Raw genomic sequence first — 19,152 nt, forward strand, 5'->3', positions numbered from 1 at the left:
TTGAAATATTGATTTCCTTTCTTTCTTTTTTTTTTTTTTATTATACTTTAAGTTCTAGGGTACATGTGCATAACGTACAGGTTTGTTACATGTGTATACTTATGCCATGTTGGTGTGCTGCACCCATCAACTCGTCAGCACCCATCAATTCATCATTTATATCATGTATTTAATCTTAAAGATAAGGGACATGGAAATTCTTCCTAGAGCTGAGAATATCAACAATATCTACCAGTTACGAAAAGCAATTTACTGTTTGAAATTTTATGTAAACCAGAAAATTAAATATTATTTCTCTCTCTTCTTTCTTCTTCTTCTTCCTCTCCTCTTTCTTCTTCCTCCTCTTTTCCTTCCTTCTCCTACTCCTCCTCCTCCTCCTGCTGCTTCTGCTTCTTCTTCTCCTCCTTTTTCCTCTTCTCTTTCACCTTCTCCTTCTTTCTTTCTTTTTTTCTTTTTTTTTTTTTTGACAAGTTAGGAGATTAAGTCCAAAAGAGGTAGGATGACTTGCCTGATTATTTAGTTAGTGCCCGGGTTAGATAATAAAATCCCATCCTGGGTTATTTTTCTAATGCTACACTGATTGGTAGGGTAAACAGATTATCAGGCATTTAAAAAAAATTGAGTCATTTTTAAATTAGACTACTGAAATTCAACTAATATTTACTAAGTATCAGCAATAGACTAAACCCAGTGCTAAATGTTCTGGTAATACAAAGACCTTGATTCTACATTTACAGCAAAGATACAGGTAGACCTTTTCTCCACTACTTTTTGCTCACCTTGAATTTATGCACCTTTACTTTCCCACTCCCATAAATATACCTGAGAATTACCCTTTATATCTCATCTTTACAATGCCTACCCATTTTGAATCTTGTAGAGGTTATTTCTTTCATAATGAACTATTTTTTCTAAAGCTAGGAACTATCTTTTCCCCTGTCTTCCTAATTTGTTAGGTACCCTAGCAGATTCATAAGATTCTAAAGCTAAATTTATGGATATACTCAATAATACAGAGTAGAGACCTATGTACTCATGACAGCCAATCTTTACATGTAATGTTCTATGAAGTCAGATTTTCCCCTTACATACTAAGCAATAATATTTATATATCTTAGTTTTGAAAAATGAAAGAGGAGAAACATTTATTTAAAAGATTTTTAACAAAGAACAAGTTCTTTTTTTTGTTTCTTGGCATTAACAAGCATCATCTGGTGTTCAGTTTTTTCCCCACTCTTTCACCTCACTTGCTGTAACTCATTAGAGAGCTAATTGTCTTTGTAATTCCAAATTAAGGAGTACTTAGTGAAACGGAGACATTACCTTTGCCAGGTGTTTGGGAGGACAAAATTCAATCTGCAGTAAAAGTCAGCAAAAGTTTCTTCCAATTAATGCTAGTCCTTCCTCTGTTCAATCTGCACAGATTTTTGTATTGTTCAGTGAAGAAGCATTCTGGGACCAGACTACATCGTATGTGGTGTTATACCAAATCAAGAAAATAAGAATTTAGTATTTTGGAACACAGACTTAAATAAAATGCGATTGGGAAATAGAGACTAGAGTGAACTTACCAATTTTACTTTTTTCTTCTTAGGAGATGTGACCAGTCACTGGGCTGACTTTCAGCATAACTTCTACTTGGAACTTGAGTTCTTTCTTTCTTTCTTTTTTTTTGAGATGGAGTCTCATTCTGTCGCCCAGGCTGGAGTGCAGTGGCACAATCTCAGCTCCCTGCAAGCTCTGCCTCCTGGGTTCATGACATTCTCCTGCCTCAGCCTCCTGAGTAACTGGGACTACAGGTGTCTGCCACCACACCTGGCTAATTGTTTGTGTTTTCAGTAGAGACCGGGTTTCACTGTGTTAGCCAGCATGGTCTAGATCTCCTGACCTCATGATCCACCCACCTTGGCCTCCCAAAGTGTTGGGATTATAGGGGTGAGCCACTCTTACCAGCCGAGTTCTTTCTTGGTTACCACATTTGGGTTGTCAAAAACAGGCCATACGAAGTGTATGTTCCCTAAAAGACTGTATATTCCAGGCTTTACCGTTGTAGGAGATCGGTCAGGGAGGTGAGAAAAACTATAGAGAAAGGAGCAGGCCTTCTAAAAGGTCAGAACGCTCTGCATAGCTTTGGGGGAGAATAGGTGAAGGCAATGCAGGCAATCAGAAAGGCAGCTACAGTCACGGAACTTATATGAGCATGTCAGCTAGTGGAGACTGAAACACACAAAGCCAGAATATTGGCTATGGTATTAAAGCCACCTAAAATGAAAAGGGAGAAAAACCCAAATTGTTTTCTATGCGGAGAGCCAGGTCATGTGAAGCAGGAATGCTCCAATAGTAAATAACAAAGTCACTCAGGAAAAAGAATCCCTTTTATATGCCCCGACATAAAAAGGGGAAACATTGGGCAAATCAATGTAAGTCCGAATTTGATAAAAATGGCAACCCTATAAGCAATTAGGCAGGAAACTTCATGAGGGGCCGGCCACCATACCCTGTTCCAAACTAGGGCAATGCCAGTGGCTTTCCTCAGTCAGATGGAAGGCCCACAGTCCTCTCTCTCAGAGCAGTCACCTCTGGGAGTGCAGGACTGGACTTACTCTGCCCCAATGAATGAATGCTTAAAGAAGGAGTAGGTACAAGGAAGTGTGGGGCAATTTATCTTAAACAGGCTTGTTTATTTATGTTGACCAGGAACTGATCTTTGATCATCTGTGCCTGTGATGTTCCCTGAATGGGTAGCAATAAATGTTAGTTACCTACAGGTTATATGAGTTTTTGGCATTGTGCCTGCACTGAATAAAAGCAAGCAGCTCCAGCTTCTCAGGGCTGCTTTCTGGACACTAGAGTCAGGCAGTCACCTAGCTGCTCTTACACTGCATACCTGTGTCTGAGTACTCATTTCATCCGTAGGCCAGAGTCTGTGGGACAGACCCAGCAAGTGGTGCCCCATGTAAGGAATGCTGCAATGGATCATGATGGAACCCTCAAAAATGAAAGTGAAGTGACTGTGCAGTAAGTAATTGGTACCCACTGGGGATTTCCAAGTTCGAGGGGATTCATCATGGGACAACAGTATATAAAAGTATTGAAACAGCTGCTTAAAGCTAGTGGAGTCTCAGTCTCTGAAGCCCAATTAAGGGACCTAATGCAAACTGTTGTTTTCCATAACCCATGGTTCCCAGAAGAAGGCACACTAGACCTAGAGCTCTGGGAACAAGTGGGAAGAAATCTTAAAAGACATCATGTACAAGGGCAATGGGTCCCAGTAATATCTTTAACATTATGGGTCTTAGTTAGGGTTGCTTTGGCCCTGCTCTACACAGAAGAGCTTAAAAGGGAGGGGAGGAAGAACCATCATCTACCTTACCGCCTCCTCCTCCTCCCTTAGCATACTCCTCGCCCTCTGCCTCAGGGTCAGAGAACAGCTGCCTTCAACTATTCTCTCTTGAAGCTATGCAGAGCCTTCCAACCTTTCAGAAGACCTGCTCCTTTCCCTATAGTTTCTCCATCACTCTGACTGATCTCCTACATCACATGACAGTAAATTACTACTCAGTATTCAAAAGGCATGCCAAAGCAGTCTAAGTGACAGTCACAGGAAACAGAATGCATTCAGAAAAAACAAAAATGTCTGATTTTAGATGTGTCTACACAAAGTATCTGAATAAATGGGATGATTTTTCCAAACAATTCAAACAAATGAACAGATACAATGTACTTCCAATATTTTGCCTAAAATGATGAGTTTAAGACCGTCTTTTTTAACATTAAAGGCCATTTTGTTTTGTTTTCATGACACTTGGTATAATTTACAGATAAGTAGGCAAAACAACAAATATCAAAGGGTTGAAAAAAATTAAAAATCAGAGAATAAGAAGAGATTATGCAGGAGGAAGTCTATCAGTGCTCAATTTTCTTGGTGGCATTTTGTCCAGAAATCCTTCCTTTTTTTTTTTTTTTTTTCATAAGTTCTGGAATACATGTGCAGAACATGCAGGTTTGTTACACAGGTATACACATGCCATGGTGGTTTGCTGCACCCATCAACCTGTCATCTATATTAGATATTTTTCCTAATGCTATCCCCTCCACCCCACTAGCAGGCCCCAGTGTGTGATGTTGCCCTCCCTGTGTCCATATGCTCTCATTATTCCACTCCCACTTATGAGTGAGAACATGTGGTGTTTGGTTTTCTGTTCGTGTGTTAGTTTGCTGAGAATAATGGTTTCCAGCTTCATCCATGTGTCTGCAAAGGACATGAACTCATCCTTTTTTATGGCTGTATAATATTCCATGGTGTATATATATGTGCCACATTTTATCAAGTGTATCATTGATGGGCATTTGGGTTGGTTCCAAGTTTTTGCTATTGTGAATAGTGCTGCAATAAACATACGTGTGCATGTGTCTTTATAGTAGAATGATTTATAATCCTTTGGGTATATACCCAGTAGTGGGATAGCTGGGTCAAATGGTACTTCTGGTTCTAGATCCTTGAGGAATTGCCACACTGTCTTCTACAATGGTTGAACTAATTTACACTCCCACCAACAATGTAAAAGCGTTCCTATTTCTCCATATCCTCTCCAGCATCTTTTGTTTGCTGACTTTTAAATGATCACCATTCTAACTGGCATGAGATGTTATGTCATAGTGGTTTTGATTTGCATTTCTTTATTGACTGGTGATGATGAGCTTTTTTTCATGTTTGTTGGTTGCATAGATGTCTTCTTTTGAGAAGTGTCCACATCCTTCACCCACTTTTTGATGGGTTGTTTTTTTCTTGTAAATTTCTTTAAGTTTCTTGTAGATTCTGGTATTAGCCCTTTGTCAGATGGATAGATTGCAAAAATTTTCTCCCATTCTGTAGGTTGCCTGTTCATTCTGATGATCGTTTCTTTTGCTTTGCGGAAGCTCTGTAGTTTAATTAGATCCCATTTGGGCATGGGCAAAGACTTTTTGACTGAAACACCAAAAGCAATGGCAATGAAGTTCTTCCTTTCTAGCAAAACCCACAGCACCTAGATAAGAAGTCCCACAAGATGTTCTGAGAAAGCAGTCAGTAGAATTTACTATTTTGGATGCATGGCAAGATATGGGCTGTCAGAGGAAGTTCAGACTTTTCAGTAAGGTTTGTGGTCATTTAGGCCAAGGTGTAACATAGAAAGTCATTACTAATACTATTGTCTCATGGTCATGTGGTCAAAGATTAGGTACTTTTAGAGGATTTGTGAATGAGACCTGTCCTTTGAGATGGTAATGAAAAAGTGCTGTATTTGCAAGGTAATGTAGAATATCTTCATTCTTTCTTGGGCTAGCAAATGAGGACAGATCCTTAAGTTTCAGTGAGTATACCATCTTGATAGCAATTCTCTGACTCCTAGGCAAAGTTTGTGACTCCATTCTCTTGTTTCTTAGAGTTCTCCTTTCTTTCTTCCTCCTTTTTACCCTACTCTTTCTCTAACTCCTTGTCCTTTTTTTCTTTCCTTCCACAAACATGTATGAATATTTTTCAGAAACTATAATGTATCGGAAACTAATTGATTCCAGGGGATATCATGATAAATGAAATTGAAACAATCTGGCAATTGACATTGGAAGGCAGTATAGTAATTTAAAATGCTAGTCTGCCTGGAGTCTACTCACTATTCTTCTACTTGTTAGTGACATTCAAACGAATTCTTAAACCTCGCTGTGACTTTGTTTCCTTATCTACAAAATGGAAATAAAAATAGTACCTCTTTTATATTGTTTTTATATGATATGCTAAAGTGAAATAATTATTATAATATGGAGCCTTTAGTGCAGTGCCTGACATATAGGAAGAACCTGATAAATGTTAGCTATGTTTATTATTAGTAATGGAGCTGATGGTCAGAGAGCAAAATGTGCTGTTCATACATGGGTAACAGCACATCTCACATTATGCTGTAAAAAGATGTTTCTCTCCCTAACATAAAGTTGTTCATGTTTAGCTAGATCATAGCACGATGCCTGCCATGTACTATGTGCTCTACAAATGTTTGATGAGTAAGTATTGAATGAATGAAGGGATAACAAGGTGAACCTTAAATGACTTACACAAAGTTTCACAGCTAGTAAGAGCTTGTGGGGATGTGACCCAGTCTGTCTGACTGAAAAACCAAGGATTTTCTTAAGATTCTGCACTACCTTTCACACATAATTGCTTGCATCTCTCCACCTACCATAATTTGGTTATTACACGCATCATTCCTCTGAACTTGCCCTTGCCAAGGCCATCATTTACTTCCAAGTTTCTTAATTCACTGGTATGTATTGGCTCGTATTTTACTTGGTTTTGACACTGTTGTCCATTTTCTCCTTCCTCTATTTGTCTTCTCTCTTTGTCCCTATGATTTATATTTACCTGGGTTTTCACATAGTAGCTCTTGGTCTCTGATAGCAACTTCACATCTACTTTGCAAATTCCTCCTCCTCTTCAATGTTGATGTTTCCCAGCATTCCATTCTAACATCTTCCCCTTGCTATTCTTCACAGACTCTTAGTTTTTTTTTTTTTTTTTTTTTTTTTGAGACAGTCTCACTCTGTTCCCAGGCTGGAAGGTAGTGATGCAATCTTGGCTCACTGCAACCTCCCCCTCCTGGGTTCAAGAGATTCTACTGCCTCAGCCTACTGAGTAGCTGGGACTATAGGTGCGCACCACCATGCCCAGATAATTTTTGTATTTTTAGTAAAGACGAGGCTTCCTCATGTTGGCCAGGCTGGTCTCGAACTCCTGACCTCAAGTGATCTGCCAGCCTTGCCTTCCAAAATGCTGGGAATACAGGTGTGAACCACTATGCCTGGCCTTCACAGACTCTTGAATTTAATTCACACTTGACTTTAAAATGTGAACAGTACTCAAATCTAGATGTCAAGGCCAATGTTTCTCTCGTGAGCTGCACAGCTACACAACTATTTGCTTACTGGATACTTCTCTCTAGAGAACCCTAAATGTTAGTCCTTTACTAGCAATCCACTTCTCTCCACATCTTCCTGATTATATAAACATGGTCAGGAATGTGATTGCATGATCATTCTCTATTAGGGGGACCACAAAATTTATCATCTAAACCAGGACAATTTTGAGGGTAAAAAGGCCTCATTAATAACTACTTTGGCACTCTAAGTATAACTTGGAGCTCTGTTAGTCTAAATACAGTATACAGTGTTCCTCTGATGGGTCACTCAATTAAACATTACAATTGGCAATCTTCTTTGCCTTCTCGTTCTCATTTTTCATAACAAGTGGACTGTCAAGATCTGTAGATCCTGTCTCCTTCCTATCTTTTGAATATATACACACCCCTTCCTGTCTCTATTATTGCCTTTTATAAGACCTTTCTTATTTCTTGTCAAGATTACTGTTACTGTCTCATCTGCTTTATTAGCAAGCCACTAGTCACAGTGTCCTCTAAAATACTCTACATTTTCCTGAATGGTCTTTTTAAAGTGACATCTTATCCTGTCCCTTTCCTGCTATGATCCTTTGATGGATATGCATCACTTGTAGCATAAGAGTTAAACTCCTTCCCATAGTATCAGAAAGCATTTGTTCCAAACCTGTCCCACCATGTCTCCCTCTTGCACTCTAGAACTGTCCTGGCATGTAGTAAGCACTCACTGAACAGTGAATGAAATTGGATTTTAAAATATAAGCCCAGACACCAAGAATTTATCTCCACAAACTTACACAAATGTGAAGTGAGTATATTTTTATATTAGGATGCATGTGTAAGAAACATAGGTTAAGTCTGTGGGACAAATTATAGTGAAGTACAATTTCATCTTACAATTTATAAATCCAAATATGTATTATATAAAACTCAGTTGATTAGAACTTTTCTCACATTCGAAGAGTGAAGTCAGAATATTTGTTTCAAAATGGCAAAATACGGCCATCAAGAAACCTGAGAATGTCTCAGTCAGCTGACGGAAGTATCAGTGCCTAAAAGAGTCTGGCTTTTGGCAGGCATTCAGTATTTAGGGGAGTAAAATACAAGAAATTTAGTTTGTATTGGTTGGTTGCCTCTGTACAATGACAATTCACCTATTTGCTCATTTTATATTTGCAGATATATATGTACATGCATGCAAACTGCTTTAATCATTTTGGCCAGTCAGATCACTTCAGGTAACTATTATTTCAATGAGCCGAACTAAAGCTGGTGCAGAAAATCTGAACACCTGACTGACAAAAAATGTTACTTTTTTGTCAGTTGTTGAAGAGTTCTACAGGTTAGCAAGCCACCATATGAAAAGCATAAGAGAAAAGAAACTAAACTGCTTTTCAATGTCTAAAAGAAATTTTATAAGTGTCAATCACACTAATTAGAGAAAGTCTAAGATAGAAAAGTGATTAGTATAAGCTACTTAAATAATCCCATCCAATAATAGTGATAATAGTGATTGAATATTCCTACAATAGTGCAGAATATTCCAATAAGAGATAGCGTGAATAAAATTAGCTTTTCTTTAAGAGGAAGGACATTTTATAGCTGTGTTTTACAGTTTTCAAAATACTGAAAATAATTTTGTTAGCTGAATACATTTAATTCTCTATTATTTGCAAATGTATTTACTATTAATATTAACTAGGATTAAAAATTATACTGAAAACATTTGTCATTGTCTTTTTGACTCCAAATACCAGCATATTAGCAAAACAAGCTTTGCTTTTCCTAACTACTGGATTTTGTCCTTTTCACTGGAGACTCTTTTGAGTCCAAATCATTACTCAACCATCCGAAGGCTTATGCAATCTCCAAGCACAACAAGCTCTTACATATTAGATCAATGGTGGAAAAGGAAAACTATGCAACTTCTATGCTCCAAAGATGTTTGTGTTGAATATTTGTGTATTTTAACACTTGGAAACATTCAGAAGTGGCCATATGCTAAAAATAGACATTTACATCAATTTAGAATCTACATGGATCACAAGGGTAGTGCAGTGAGAAATGTGAAGATAGAGCACATTAATACTGCTTCAACTCTCAAATAAACTAACAATATATTAGAAACATGCTCAAGGTATTCGCTGAGCTTTATTTTCCCATTGCATTTGGGACAGTGACAGTACTTGCATCTTTTCCAAGGGCATAGGCAGAAAACTCTCAAACTTTCCTCTCTTGCTAGTAAGAATCACTAAAGATTTGCGCTTAGACAGAATTTAGAGATACTTTATCAAAGGTCCCTAAATTAGTTTCTATCCAGGTAAAAACTGGTTTCTTCAGGTTACTTTCAACCATTTGAAACAAACAAACCAATCATACTTTACAACTAGCTAAAAGGTAAGTTAGTTTTGATGTTGGCTGGAATTAAATTATATAGTTTGGTAGCATTGTCTATCTTATGATGATAGAAGGCTTTGGCTGGAATTAAAATAGAAATATAAATTAGTGATAACATCAACACAATCAACAAAATCTTTCAAAATATGACTCATGGAGTAAAATAAAGATATGTGTGTGTGTGTGTGTGTGTGTGTGTGTGTGTGTGTGTGTGTGTAAAGCTAATAAACTGCTGATGTAGGCTCTTATATCTAATTTTATAGATGAAAGAACTTTACTTTGTTGTGATTTGCCCCCTCTGTTTGCTAACATGCTTTTATTTCTGTAGATGAATAATATAATTTGTTAGGGCTAGCTTCCTGGGTGTGTGAGCTGTGCAGTTCAAGATCTGCAAACTTCCAAGTTCGGGGCCCAATGCTTAGGTTAATGCCTTTCTGTCACTGTCTTGAAATTATTAATAATTTTCAACAAGGGGTCCTGTGTTTCCATTTGGCATTGTTCTTCATAGATTACATATCCAGCCTCATAGCTCTGCTTATATTTTATCCTAATCTCTCACTATTTCCTCTGTGAGACTGAGAATGTACCCAGGTGAACTTCTGTGGTACATCTCACCCTAATTCCAAAGGCGCCTCACACTGGAGGACTAGTGGATGTAGAGCTGGCTGAGGGCTGAGACCTCAGCTTCCTCACCTCTCCACTCAGAGTAGCGACTTCAGTGCCTGACACAGAGCAGGTGCTGATTGAATAGGTGGGTGAACAAAGGAATAGCAAATTATAAGCAAATACCAGTAGACTTATTTTATTGACAACACGGTCAAAATTTTAATGATTTTAGTTTTGCAGTGAAAAGTGGCTGAGTTGGGAGAGAGTAAAGTTAGATATTCAAGGAAATAAATAATTATTGGAAATAATAAATGGAACTGAATTGATTGGGCAGATGAAGAAAGTTCAGTTGAAAGCCAGGTTGAAATCTGCTAGGAATAAGAAGTGATAGGGTGGGGTTCAAGGTGGATGGTTAAAAGCAGTTAGATGTCTCCCAACAAGTGACATCTTGAGGTTAATTCATTCGTTTCAAATTCAACTATTAACAAAGACACTTGGGATTCATCTTGTAAACTGTAATTCAGGGAATGAAAATCATTCAAGTTTGAGGAAAGGCTGCGTATTCAGAAGGACTCAAGAGATTATTGATTATTCTTTGACTATTCCCAGAGTTCCTTGACCTACTGTTTTGCATTAAGAAGCAGAGTAAAACGAATAGAGAAGTTGTATGAGAAAGTGAATTTTTATCACTTCTTCTGCCTCCGGGCAGAATAGAAAAATCATGCTGTCATTCCTAGTTACCCTAGCTTAGATAAGCACATCTTATTCTTTAAACAGTTTTCTACTCTTATAATTACCTTGGAAAACATATTTCTAACATTAATTTCTGAAAAATAAAATAACAAAAAAAATTCCTTTCTCCAGAGTCTTTTACTTTGTGTTTGATCACTTCTGATACTGTCTGGGAATACTGGTTCTTAACAACTTGTATATCCTCCTCAGTGAGATTCTCTCTTACATATCTACCTCCCTTTCCCTAATAGCATGATCGAGTTCTACTCATCTTTAAAAAGGTTCCCTATAGCAGTATTTAGTCTTGCTTTATCTATTATTATAGCACACTTAAGTAACTAAAATGGTGCACAGATGTCCAGGTGTGGCTTTGATTTCCTTTTATATTTCAGCAAAATAATGTTTTCAAACATAATCATTCTGTTATGGTTTTCCAGATTATGTCTGGTGCTGTGATAATGCTGGTTCACTGAATATTAAATTTGGGAGAGCAAGTGACTTTATACTTCAGCTAACTATTTATGAAAAAAGCAATCTTTGGAGAAAGGTGATCGTGGTGGAATAGAGGTGAAAAATAGCACTGGCGTTCACAAGCAAAATGAGGCAAAAGTGCAAACAAGCAGTTGAGGAAAAAATAGTCCATAAAGTAGTGAATGGGGAGAGTATCAGGAAACATTACTACTCAGAAACACTCAGATTCTGAACAGGCAATGATGAGGCCATGTGGCTACACACCTGTGTTCCAATTTAGTGTTCATGTGGGGCAAGGTTGAAGAATTGCAGGATTTGGTAAAAATGTACAAAAGAATTTTATAGACTATCTCTCATGGGAAGGAAGACAATAAAAAAGTTGCTCCCATCCATCAAAGAGAACATATTCTTTTTTGCCTTAAATTTCCACTGAAATAGAATAATAAGAACATAATCCTTGCTACGCAAGCATGTTCCTTGTGATGAAGACATTGAGCAAAGTGAACTGCTCAGCCAATCTACTTTTAGTATTCTACTAAAAGATGAATGGGGAAATTGTTTTTACTATCCCCATCTTTCTGTGACACATATTTGAATAATTGTGCTTTAAGTATTCTGCTGCCAGAATTGTAGCCATCATCAGAAAAGCTCCATCTAGAATGCTCAGCTTCGGTCCTGTGGCATATACTATTAGAATACCATGAGTTTACAGACCAACAAATAGAGGAGTGTGAGAAGGGAGACTGGCAGAGTAAAACTATTTTGAATTTTATTTCACAAGCCAACATTAAAAACAGCAATATTCAAACATCAAAGCTTGTTGAATTACCAGGAGCTGTAAACTTACACAATTTTTTTAAAGAGAACCAGAACTCTTAGTTCAGTGTTTAAATCTGTCTAGGACTCACCAGGAAGAAATGGCAAGATATTTTTACTAATTTTAGAAAAGTAATGCAAATATATAATGGAAAAATGGTGACGTGATGAAACTCACTTCAAGTGAAAGCTTGAGCTGAATGTTACATGAATATTCAGACAAAAGGAACCAGTTTGAAATTGCTATTGGGTATAATCCCAAAATTTATGCATTTTATCATCTCCTAGGCATAAAGCCAAAGGCTAAAAGAGCAGTACATGAAAGCTGAACTTGAATTATATTCTAAACCCTGTTGAGTTTAATTTTACTTACAAAGCAGATTGTTAGTTTGCCACTTAAATTTGCCTCCTATAGTCCAGTAAAAATACCTGGTTTCTTATCAGTCTCTAAATTGTGATATTCATTTGGAAAGCTCCAATTTTAAGAGCCTCATTCTAAATTACTAGGCAAGTGCACACAATAAATATACATAATCTAAAACAGATCATAGCAAGAGGAGAAAGCAATTTTCTATGAATTTGACTGAGTGTAGGGTTTGCAGTTCCGTGAGCCTTGTAACTTCAGAAGGCACAAAGAGAACTTTTTAGCTAAATGGAATAGAATGTATTGAAAGGATGAATACTTTTAAAAAGTAAGGTAACACAGATATACATTCTAGATATACATTTGAACAAAAGATCAAGTAGCCTTCTGAACAGAAACACACAAAACATGAACAAATTACCAATCACCCAGATAACACACTTCTTTAAAAACATTTTACTTGAACCAATGATGAATGCACTACCAAAATCCATATACATTTGGTGATATATATAACTAAAACATAGAGATGATGAAGCTCACTCTATGCCTTATGTTAACTGTTTAAGATTTTTAATATTTAAATTGTAAGAGTTCAGATGAATAAAAGACCAGTTAATCTAAAATATAATTTCTTGCTATAGATATAATTTTTTATCTGTACAGACCATACAAGGGATCTAAGCATGCAATACTCATACTACTCAAGATATAATTGTGTAAGATGAAAAATGAAGAGGCACCTGGTGGGATTCTGGTAATGTTCTAGTTTTTGAATGATAGTTATATGGTGTGTTTACTTTGTCATTGTTCATTAAGTTATACATCTGTATGCTTATGATTGGTGAAAATGTAGAAATATTGTACTTCAAAAAAAGCAAAAAGAAAACGAAAGAAGGAAGGAGGAAAGGAAGGAAAGAGGGACAGAAGAAAGAAGGAAAGAAGGAAGGAAATGCATGCTATGATCTCTATTTCCCATACTGTGGAATACTGTGCTTAAGGAAAGGGGTGCTCTAGTCATTTGCTTAAGATGTAGCTTCCTAGGATTGCAGAGTTTGGTGTCCTGTTTGATAATTGGAAACCATTTAACTGTCATTTCTGCACAGAGAGGTTGTATGTTGACATTTTCAGACTTTAAAAAAATCCTTGTCACTTAACCATTGCAAATGTCACCATCTTATACATGCAGTTTTTCTGTATTTGGAAGTCCAACTTAGAAGTAGTGGAAGAAAAAAATGCCTGGGGCTTCCACTAGCTTTTCATTTGAAAAACATATATACACACAAACAAATTTTATCTCTGTAGTCCAAGTGACTTAGTAGCTCAACTGTTTAGATTATCTCCTTGGCATTAGGTTAGTTAAACACTTAGTGACAACTTACTACTAAAGGTATTTTGGACTCTGAAGTTAGTTCGGTGGTTTTCGTCTGTTACTAAGGAGCAGTTTTCCATGTAATTTTTTCAAAGGCAAAAGGTTAAGCAAAAATAACATATATTGTAAAATTGAAAGTAAAATGCACAGTACTGATGTGCTCAAAGTCCATGCATTTAAATTCCTTTGTATGATAATTTATGGTGATCATGTCTTCAGACTGCACTATTAGCATACTCACCCCTAACAAGAAGTTCTGCCTCATCTGACACACTGTCTGCTGTGGTCTGTACCCTGCAGCCATATCTCCCAGCATGCATCAGAAGGATGTTCCTGATCATTAAATCTGCAGAGGATGCTTGCTGAAAGAGGGATGAAGTGCCAGTTTAAAATGTTGCACATCTGCCTAGTTCAAGGTGGTTTAAGGGGGAACTTTGCATATTCAGTAAAAGGACCCATTTTTGGCCTTATAGTTTATCTAACAACAATTCAGAAATCAAACATGCCCTTTTTTAAGGAACACATAGAAGTTTTGTTTTTAACAATTGCTAATAAAGGGGTTGAACATTTAATATTGCACATAATGATTTAGCAGCTAAGATATTTAAAAATATTTAAGTATGTACAAACTCGTATCTTTAAAAGTATTGGAGAAATAATCACTGAGCAGAAATGTTGCTTTGCTATTCAGAGACAGGTGTATTTTGTGGCAAGAAAATCGTATTGAAAGGAACAGCAACTTGTGGGAAATGAATTATGAAAAGATAGCCATCAAAATATTATCTCATGTGACTTTATTGAATGGCTCTTTTCCTAAGAACACTGTAGGCAACAGAATGAGTACGTGCTCAGTTGAAAGACTGCTGGTCCCAAAGCCATGTGTCTTTACTTAACAAAGATGTATTCCTCTCATAACCACCACCATCAGGGAGCAGGGTCAGCCTGAATCTTTGTTAATCAGTGCAGTTACAGAACACAAAGGAAGCTCCAATTACCTGATTCTTGTTGGGGGCAAGACGATTAGAACATAGTTGAAGGAAAACCTGCAGTTAGGGAGATCAATGAGTACCGGGGAGGATATCTTTGAGATGTTTTAGTTCATGGGATAGGTGATGTTCCTATACTTTAAAATGTCTGGTACAAACCTTCCATTACTTAATGTTGTCTTTAATTTACTCTATTGGAAAGAAAGATTTCCTTTATCGTGATCATGTAAAGATCTGGTTGATATTTACAATAAATCAGGAGGTTTTTATTTTTCAGATAATGACATAGCAAAACTAATATTCCCTTCAGTTTCCATTTTGCAATCTAATGACGATCGGAATAAGATAAGATGCATGCTGCTTGAAATGACATCATCAAAGAACTCAAAAATTTTCTCTCACAATAATTGAGCACATGAAATACTATGTAATGAAAATCGTACAGAGGCATCCCAGATTACAGACCTTTAAAAAGTGATGTTTGTTCTCAGTAGGCAATATCCTGATAATTATTTAAGAATTCAGTTGTTCGCCTTTATTTTGAGATAGACCAATGGGTTTTATGAAAACCATAAAACTAGACAAATTTCCAGATATCTTTTGAATTTTCTTTTCTTCTTAGCATTCATAGAAAGGGTGCACAGTCATTGTAAACTTTTTATCACTCAAATCATAAATATTTATTTCAGTGAATCACTACACTATATACTGTGTTTTAGACCATTTCCTTCTGCTATTTAATTTCTGTTTTGTTTTGCTTTTTGCCTTCCTGTTATAGTCTGAACTTCTGAGGGTACTGAAGTTTTCTCTCATGAAATAATTGTTAAGACATGGTCTGGTTTAGACATTTACAAGGAAATGCTTCATAGCGAGAATGCATTAAAATGTCATAAGAATTATTTCAAGGAATGTGATATTTGTCCAGTAAATGTCCTATACTGCTAATGTCTTTGGGATAAATTGCTACTTTTAAATCCTAACTGAATTCATTTTCTCTTCTTCACTAGACTAAGTGCTTACTTCTCTCAAATCAGAAAAAGCAACTTTAAAACCTCTGATTTTTTTTTAATTGGGAAATAAAAGCAAACTCTAAATGTTAATAAACCACAATTTAGTTTCAAATCAATATAATTTAATACTATAATAATAAGCTTTTTAATATTTGCCACTGTGGGTAAGATGGGCCCACTTTAGCTTCTTTCTCTCTGGATTTTTTAGGTCTTTTAATGGGGTACACAATTAATCAGGAATTGCTGTGAACACCATGGGCCCAGAATAGGTCCTATGTCTAAAGGTAAATCTAAGGTGAGGCCTCAGAAAATCAGGGAGGATTTGATTTTTTTTTTTTTTCCCCTAGAAATAACACTGTCGGAAAGATAATGCCTTTTGTTGTTGATGTTGTTGTGTTGCATTTTTTTTTATTTGCTTGCTTGTTTTTTTAATATCACAAATCATACTGGTGGCAGTTTAACAGCAGAAAAGTACTGATTATAAGTGATTTTTCAGGCTCACATTTTTGAAAAATGTCATAAAATCACATTCCTGTAATTAATAACTGATAGTCTCATTTTCCAGACTTTTGTCTTCCCAAATAATTTATTTATTTATATCCTGGACAAAATTTCTCAAACCTCTTTCTTTCCATGGAATTACAGTGAAAAAAAGTTTAATGGAATAAAGAAGAGATGTCATTAAAATCACATAAATGTCCAAGGAATTCAGGAGAGCGAGATATAGATGATCTTTTCTGTGTTGTCCTTTACTTGGTTCTTGCAATTAATAGTGCGCAGTGCTCTAGAAACTGGCCAAAGCTCCATCACCATCTATCAGAAGTAAAAAGTCTACAGCCTGTGGCATATCTATCAATATCAAGACCATTTGAGGAGTTAAAATCATCTCATTTTGGGCCTAATTCTTCTCTTTTAGATTATATCTGCATCATATTTTTAACATCCTAAACAGGAAAGATTAAAAGTTAAAATGAATGGGACTGTGAACACTAAACCTAAATTACCCTTTCAGTAGATTTACTGATCTTTCAAGAGAAGTAATGAGAGGAATTCATGTGGGAGCCCATTATACTAAATCTCAGCTCACAGTATGCAGTTCCTGAGACAGAACCTCCACAATTTAGTGTACTTTTAATGAAATGGTTACTTAAAGGAGATGCTTGCTTTCTTAAACTTAAACCTCATTTTCACTTTTTATCTCTTAGGAATTACTCTCTCTTTTCTTGCTTTCTCTGACACGTGCTTTATTTTCTGTCATTTTTTTGTTCTGCTTCATTGACCTTATGAACAAATGGTGCTACTTGTTGCTTCGAATGAATTTTGAGACCACTAGTGCTTAACACAGTGCTCCGAAACCTTGCATAGTACCTGCCACGTAGTGGGAGCTTAACACATATTTGTTGAATGAATAAATAAATGAAGGCTTTTTAAGAAACAGGATATATATTCACTCTCTGTGAGAGCAGCAACATGGCTATGTCATTTACATGTCTTGGTCACATAGTTTCATTAGAGCAACTGCTAGATTACTGTGACATTTATTAGTGACTGAAATAAAACCGGAAAATGCTGTCTTTCCACCCAAGTCCAATTCTTAGTTCTCATTTTGACTAAGTGTCCTGCTCATCCAACATACGACTGCCAATTATATTCCTAAATAATGAAAGCTAATTTAGCATTGCTGTTCAAAGTGTCTGCTGGCTCTTGTTGCCTTTAGAATATAGTGCAAACTTATTGTGACATAGCTCTTTAGAGCATGATTCTACCCCCTGCAACTTAATCCTGTCATTCTCCAACATCAACCTCACACTTGCCTAGACATAGGCATACTTCCCATAGCCTGTTTGCATAGCTTTTTTGTTCTGTTGCAGGTGCTGTTTCTTTTTTCTTTTCCTGGAAAGATTCTTTTAGACACAGCTTAGAGGTTTTTCTGGACTCTCTCTCCCTAGGCTTCCTTAGCTTCGCCTGTTTATGCTCCAGTGTCACTTTGCTCATGTCTCTGAACTAACACTTACCATTTCTGAACATCTCCCCCAAGGTCCACGCTGGGCATTCCCAGAGCCGAGCTAGCACTAGTGCAGCCAAGGATCATTAAGCAAGCTGATGAATGCATGAAGGCTTGCTTCCTTTCCTGTGTATGGCTGACAATACCTCTGGCCCTCCTGCCCCTTTTCCTCTCTAATAAGTTAGGAAAATAGAGAAAGACTATGGAGAAAGACAGTGGAAAAAACACCTCAAAAGTATATATGGGTTCTAGTATGACAGAATTGTGTGAATCCCTGCTCCACCACTTATTAGATATTCACCTTGGGAAAATTACTCTATTGCTCAGAGCTTCTCTCAGAGTTTCAGTGTGATAATGTGAGTAAAGCCCATAGCAGTGTGTCTGGCATATAGTAAGTGTCTGATAAAATTTATCTGTTGAAGGGCACTATAAATGCACTCTTAGCCAAGAGGAAGGTTTTTAAATTGGTATTAACTCCCTTAGCAAACTGGATATCAATATTTTCCATAGCTAGAGTAAGCTTTTGATAAATACCTAGCTTTATTTTAGATATAAATATTCCTCACATTCTTTCTCTCTTACTGTAAAAAAGCATTAAACTCAGAAAATGAAGACCTCAATTCCAGCCTTGGTTTAGAAACTTGCTGGCCCTGGGACTCTGGTTAAGTCACCTTATTGGGATAATAACACCTTCACTGTCTCTCTTATAACATATTGGTGTTTGGGAGTGGGGGGGGAAAAATGTACATACATGAACTAGTAGGAAGTGCTTCAAAAGCATAAATACTCTTAAAGCATTTTTTCCCAAAGGTGATAGCAGAATGCTGCAAGCACAGTGAGAAGCTGAGAATGTATGGGGAAGAAACCAATTGATCAACAAAGTAACTTAATGTGGTGTCCTTGTAAATAGTGAACTTGTGCTGAATGACCTACTCAGAAGGCTGCTGGGTATGGCAGTTTCTGTTCTTTCATTTAGCGTTTATTTAAGTGTCTCAAGGGGTTCATCACAAGGCATCTCTAGCATCCTTAGCCTCCAACAAACCTATCCATCAACCATTCTTCTCTGTAAGGCAAAGTAATATGGCATATCAAGTCTATGAGATTTAGTTTTCTAAATCTTATCTGGCATAAAAAACTGGGTATCAGCCATGAAATGGAGATTTTTATATAGGTTTAATGTTCATTGACATAAAACCTTAGAGGTAAAAGATTTTCCTAGTAAGAGTATTTCTTTTCCAAGAGGATAGTTTTTTTTTTTTTTTTTTAATTGAGATGGAGTCTTGCCCTGTCCCCCAGGCTGAAGTGCAGTGGCACGATCTCGGCTCACTGCAAGCTCTGCCTCCCAGGTTCACACCATTCTCCTACCTCAGCCTCCCGTGTAGCTGGGACTACAGGTGCCTGCCACCATGCCCGACTTTGTGTGTGTGTGTGTGTGTGTGTGTGTGTGTTTTTAGTAGAGACAGGGTTTCA

At 36.8% G+C, this 19,152-nt stretch overlaps 1 protein-coding gene across 1 annotated transcript in view; it reads right to left on the reverse strand.

The window, feature by feature from the left end:
- Window positions 1–19,152, reverse strand: part of CNTN5 (contactin 5) — a 1,382,289-nt gene that overhangs the window by 120,677 nt on the left and 1,242,460 nt on the right. Inside the window, exon 16 of the mRNA XM_017887230.1 lies at window positions 13,923–14,043. Coding sequence (XP_017742719.1) covers window positions 13,923–14,043 — 121 coding nt within the window. The remainder of the gene's footprint in view (window positions 1–13,922; window positions 14,044–19,152) is intronic.

Source organism: Rhinopithecus bieti, unplaced genomic scaffold (assembly GCF_001698545.2).
Source record: "Rhinopithecus bieti isolate Rb0 unplaced genomic scaffold, ASM169854v2 scaffold_14936, whole genome shotgun sequence".
Classification (NCBI taxonomy): Eukaryota; Metazoa; Chordata; class Mammalia; order Primates; family Cercopithecidae; genus Rhinopithecus; species Rhinopithecus bieti.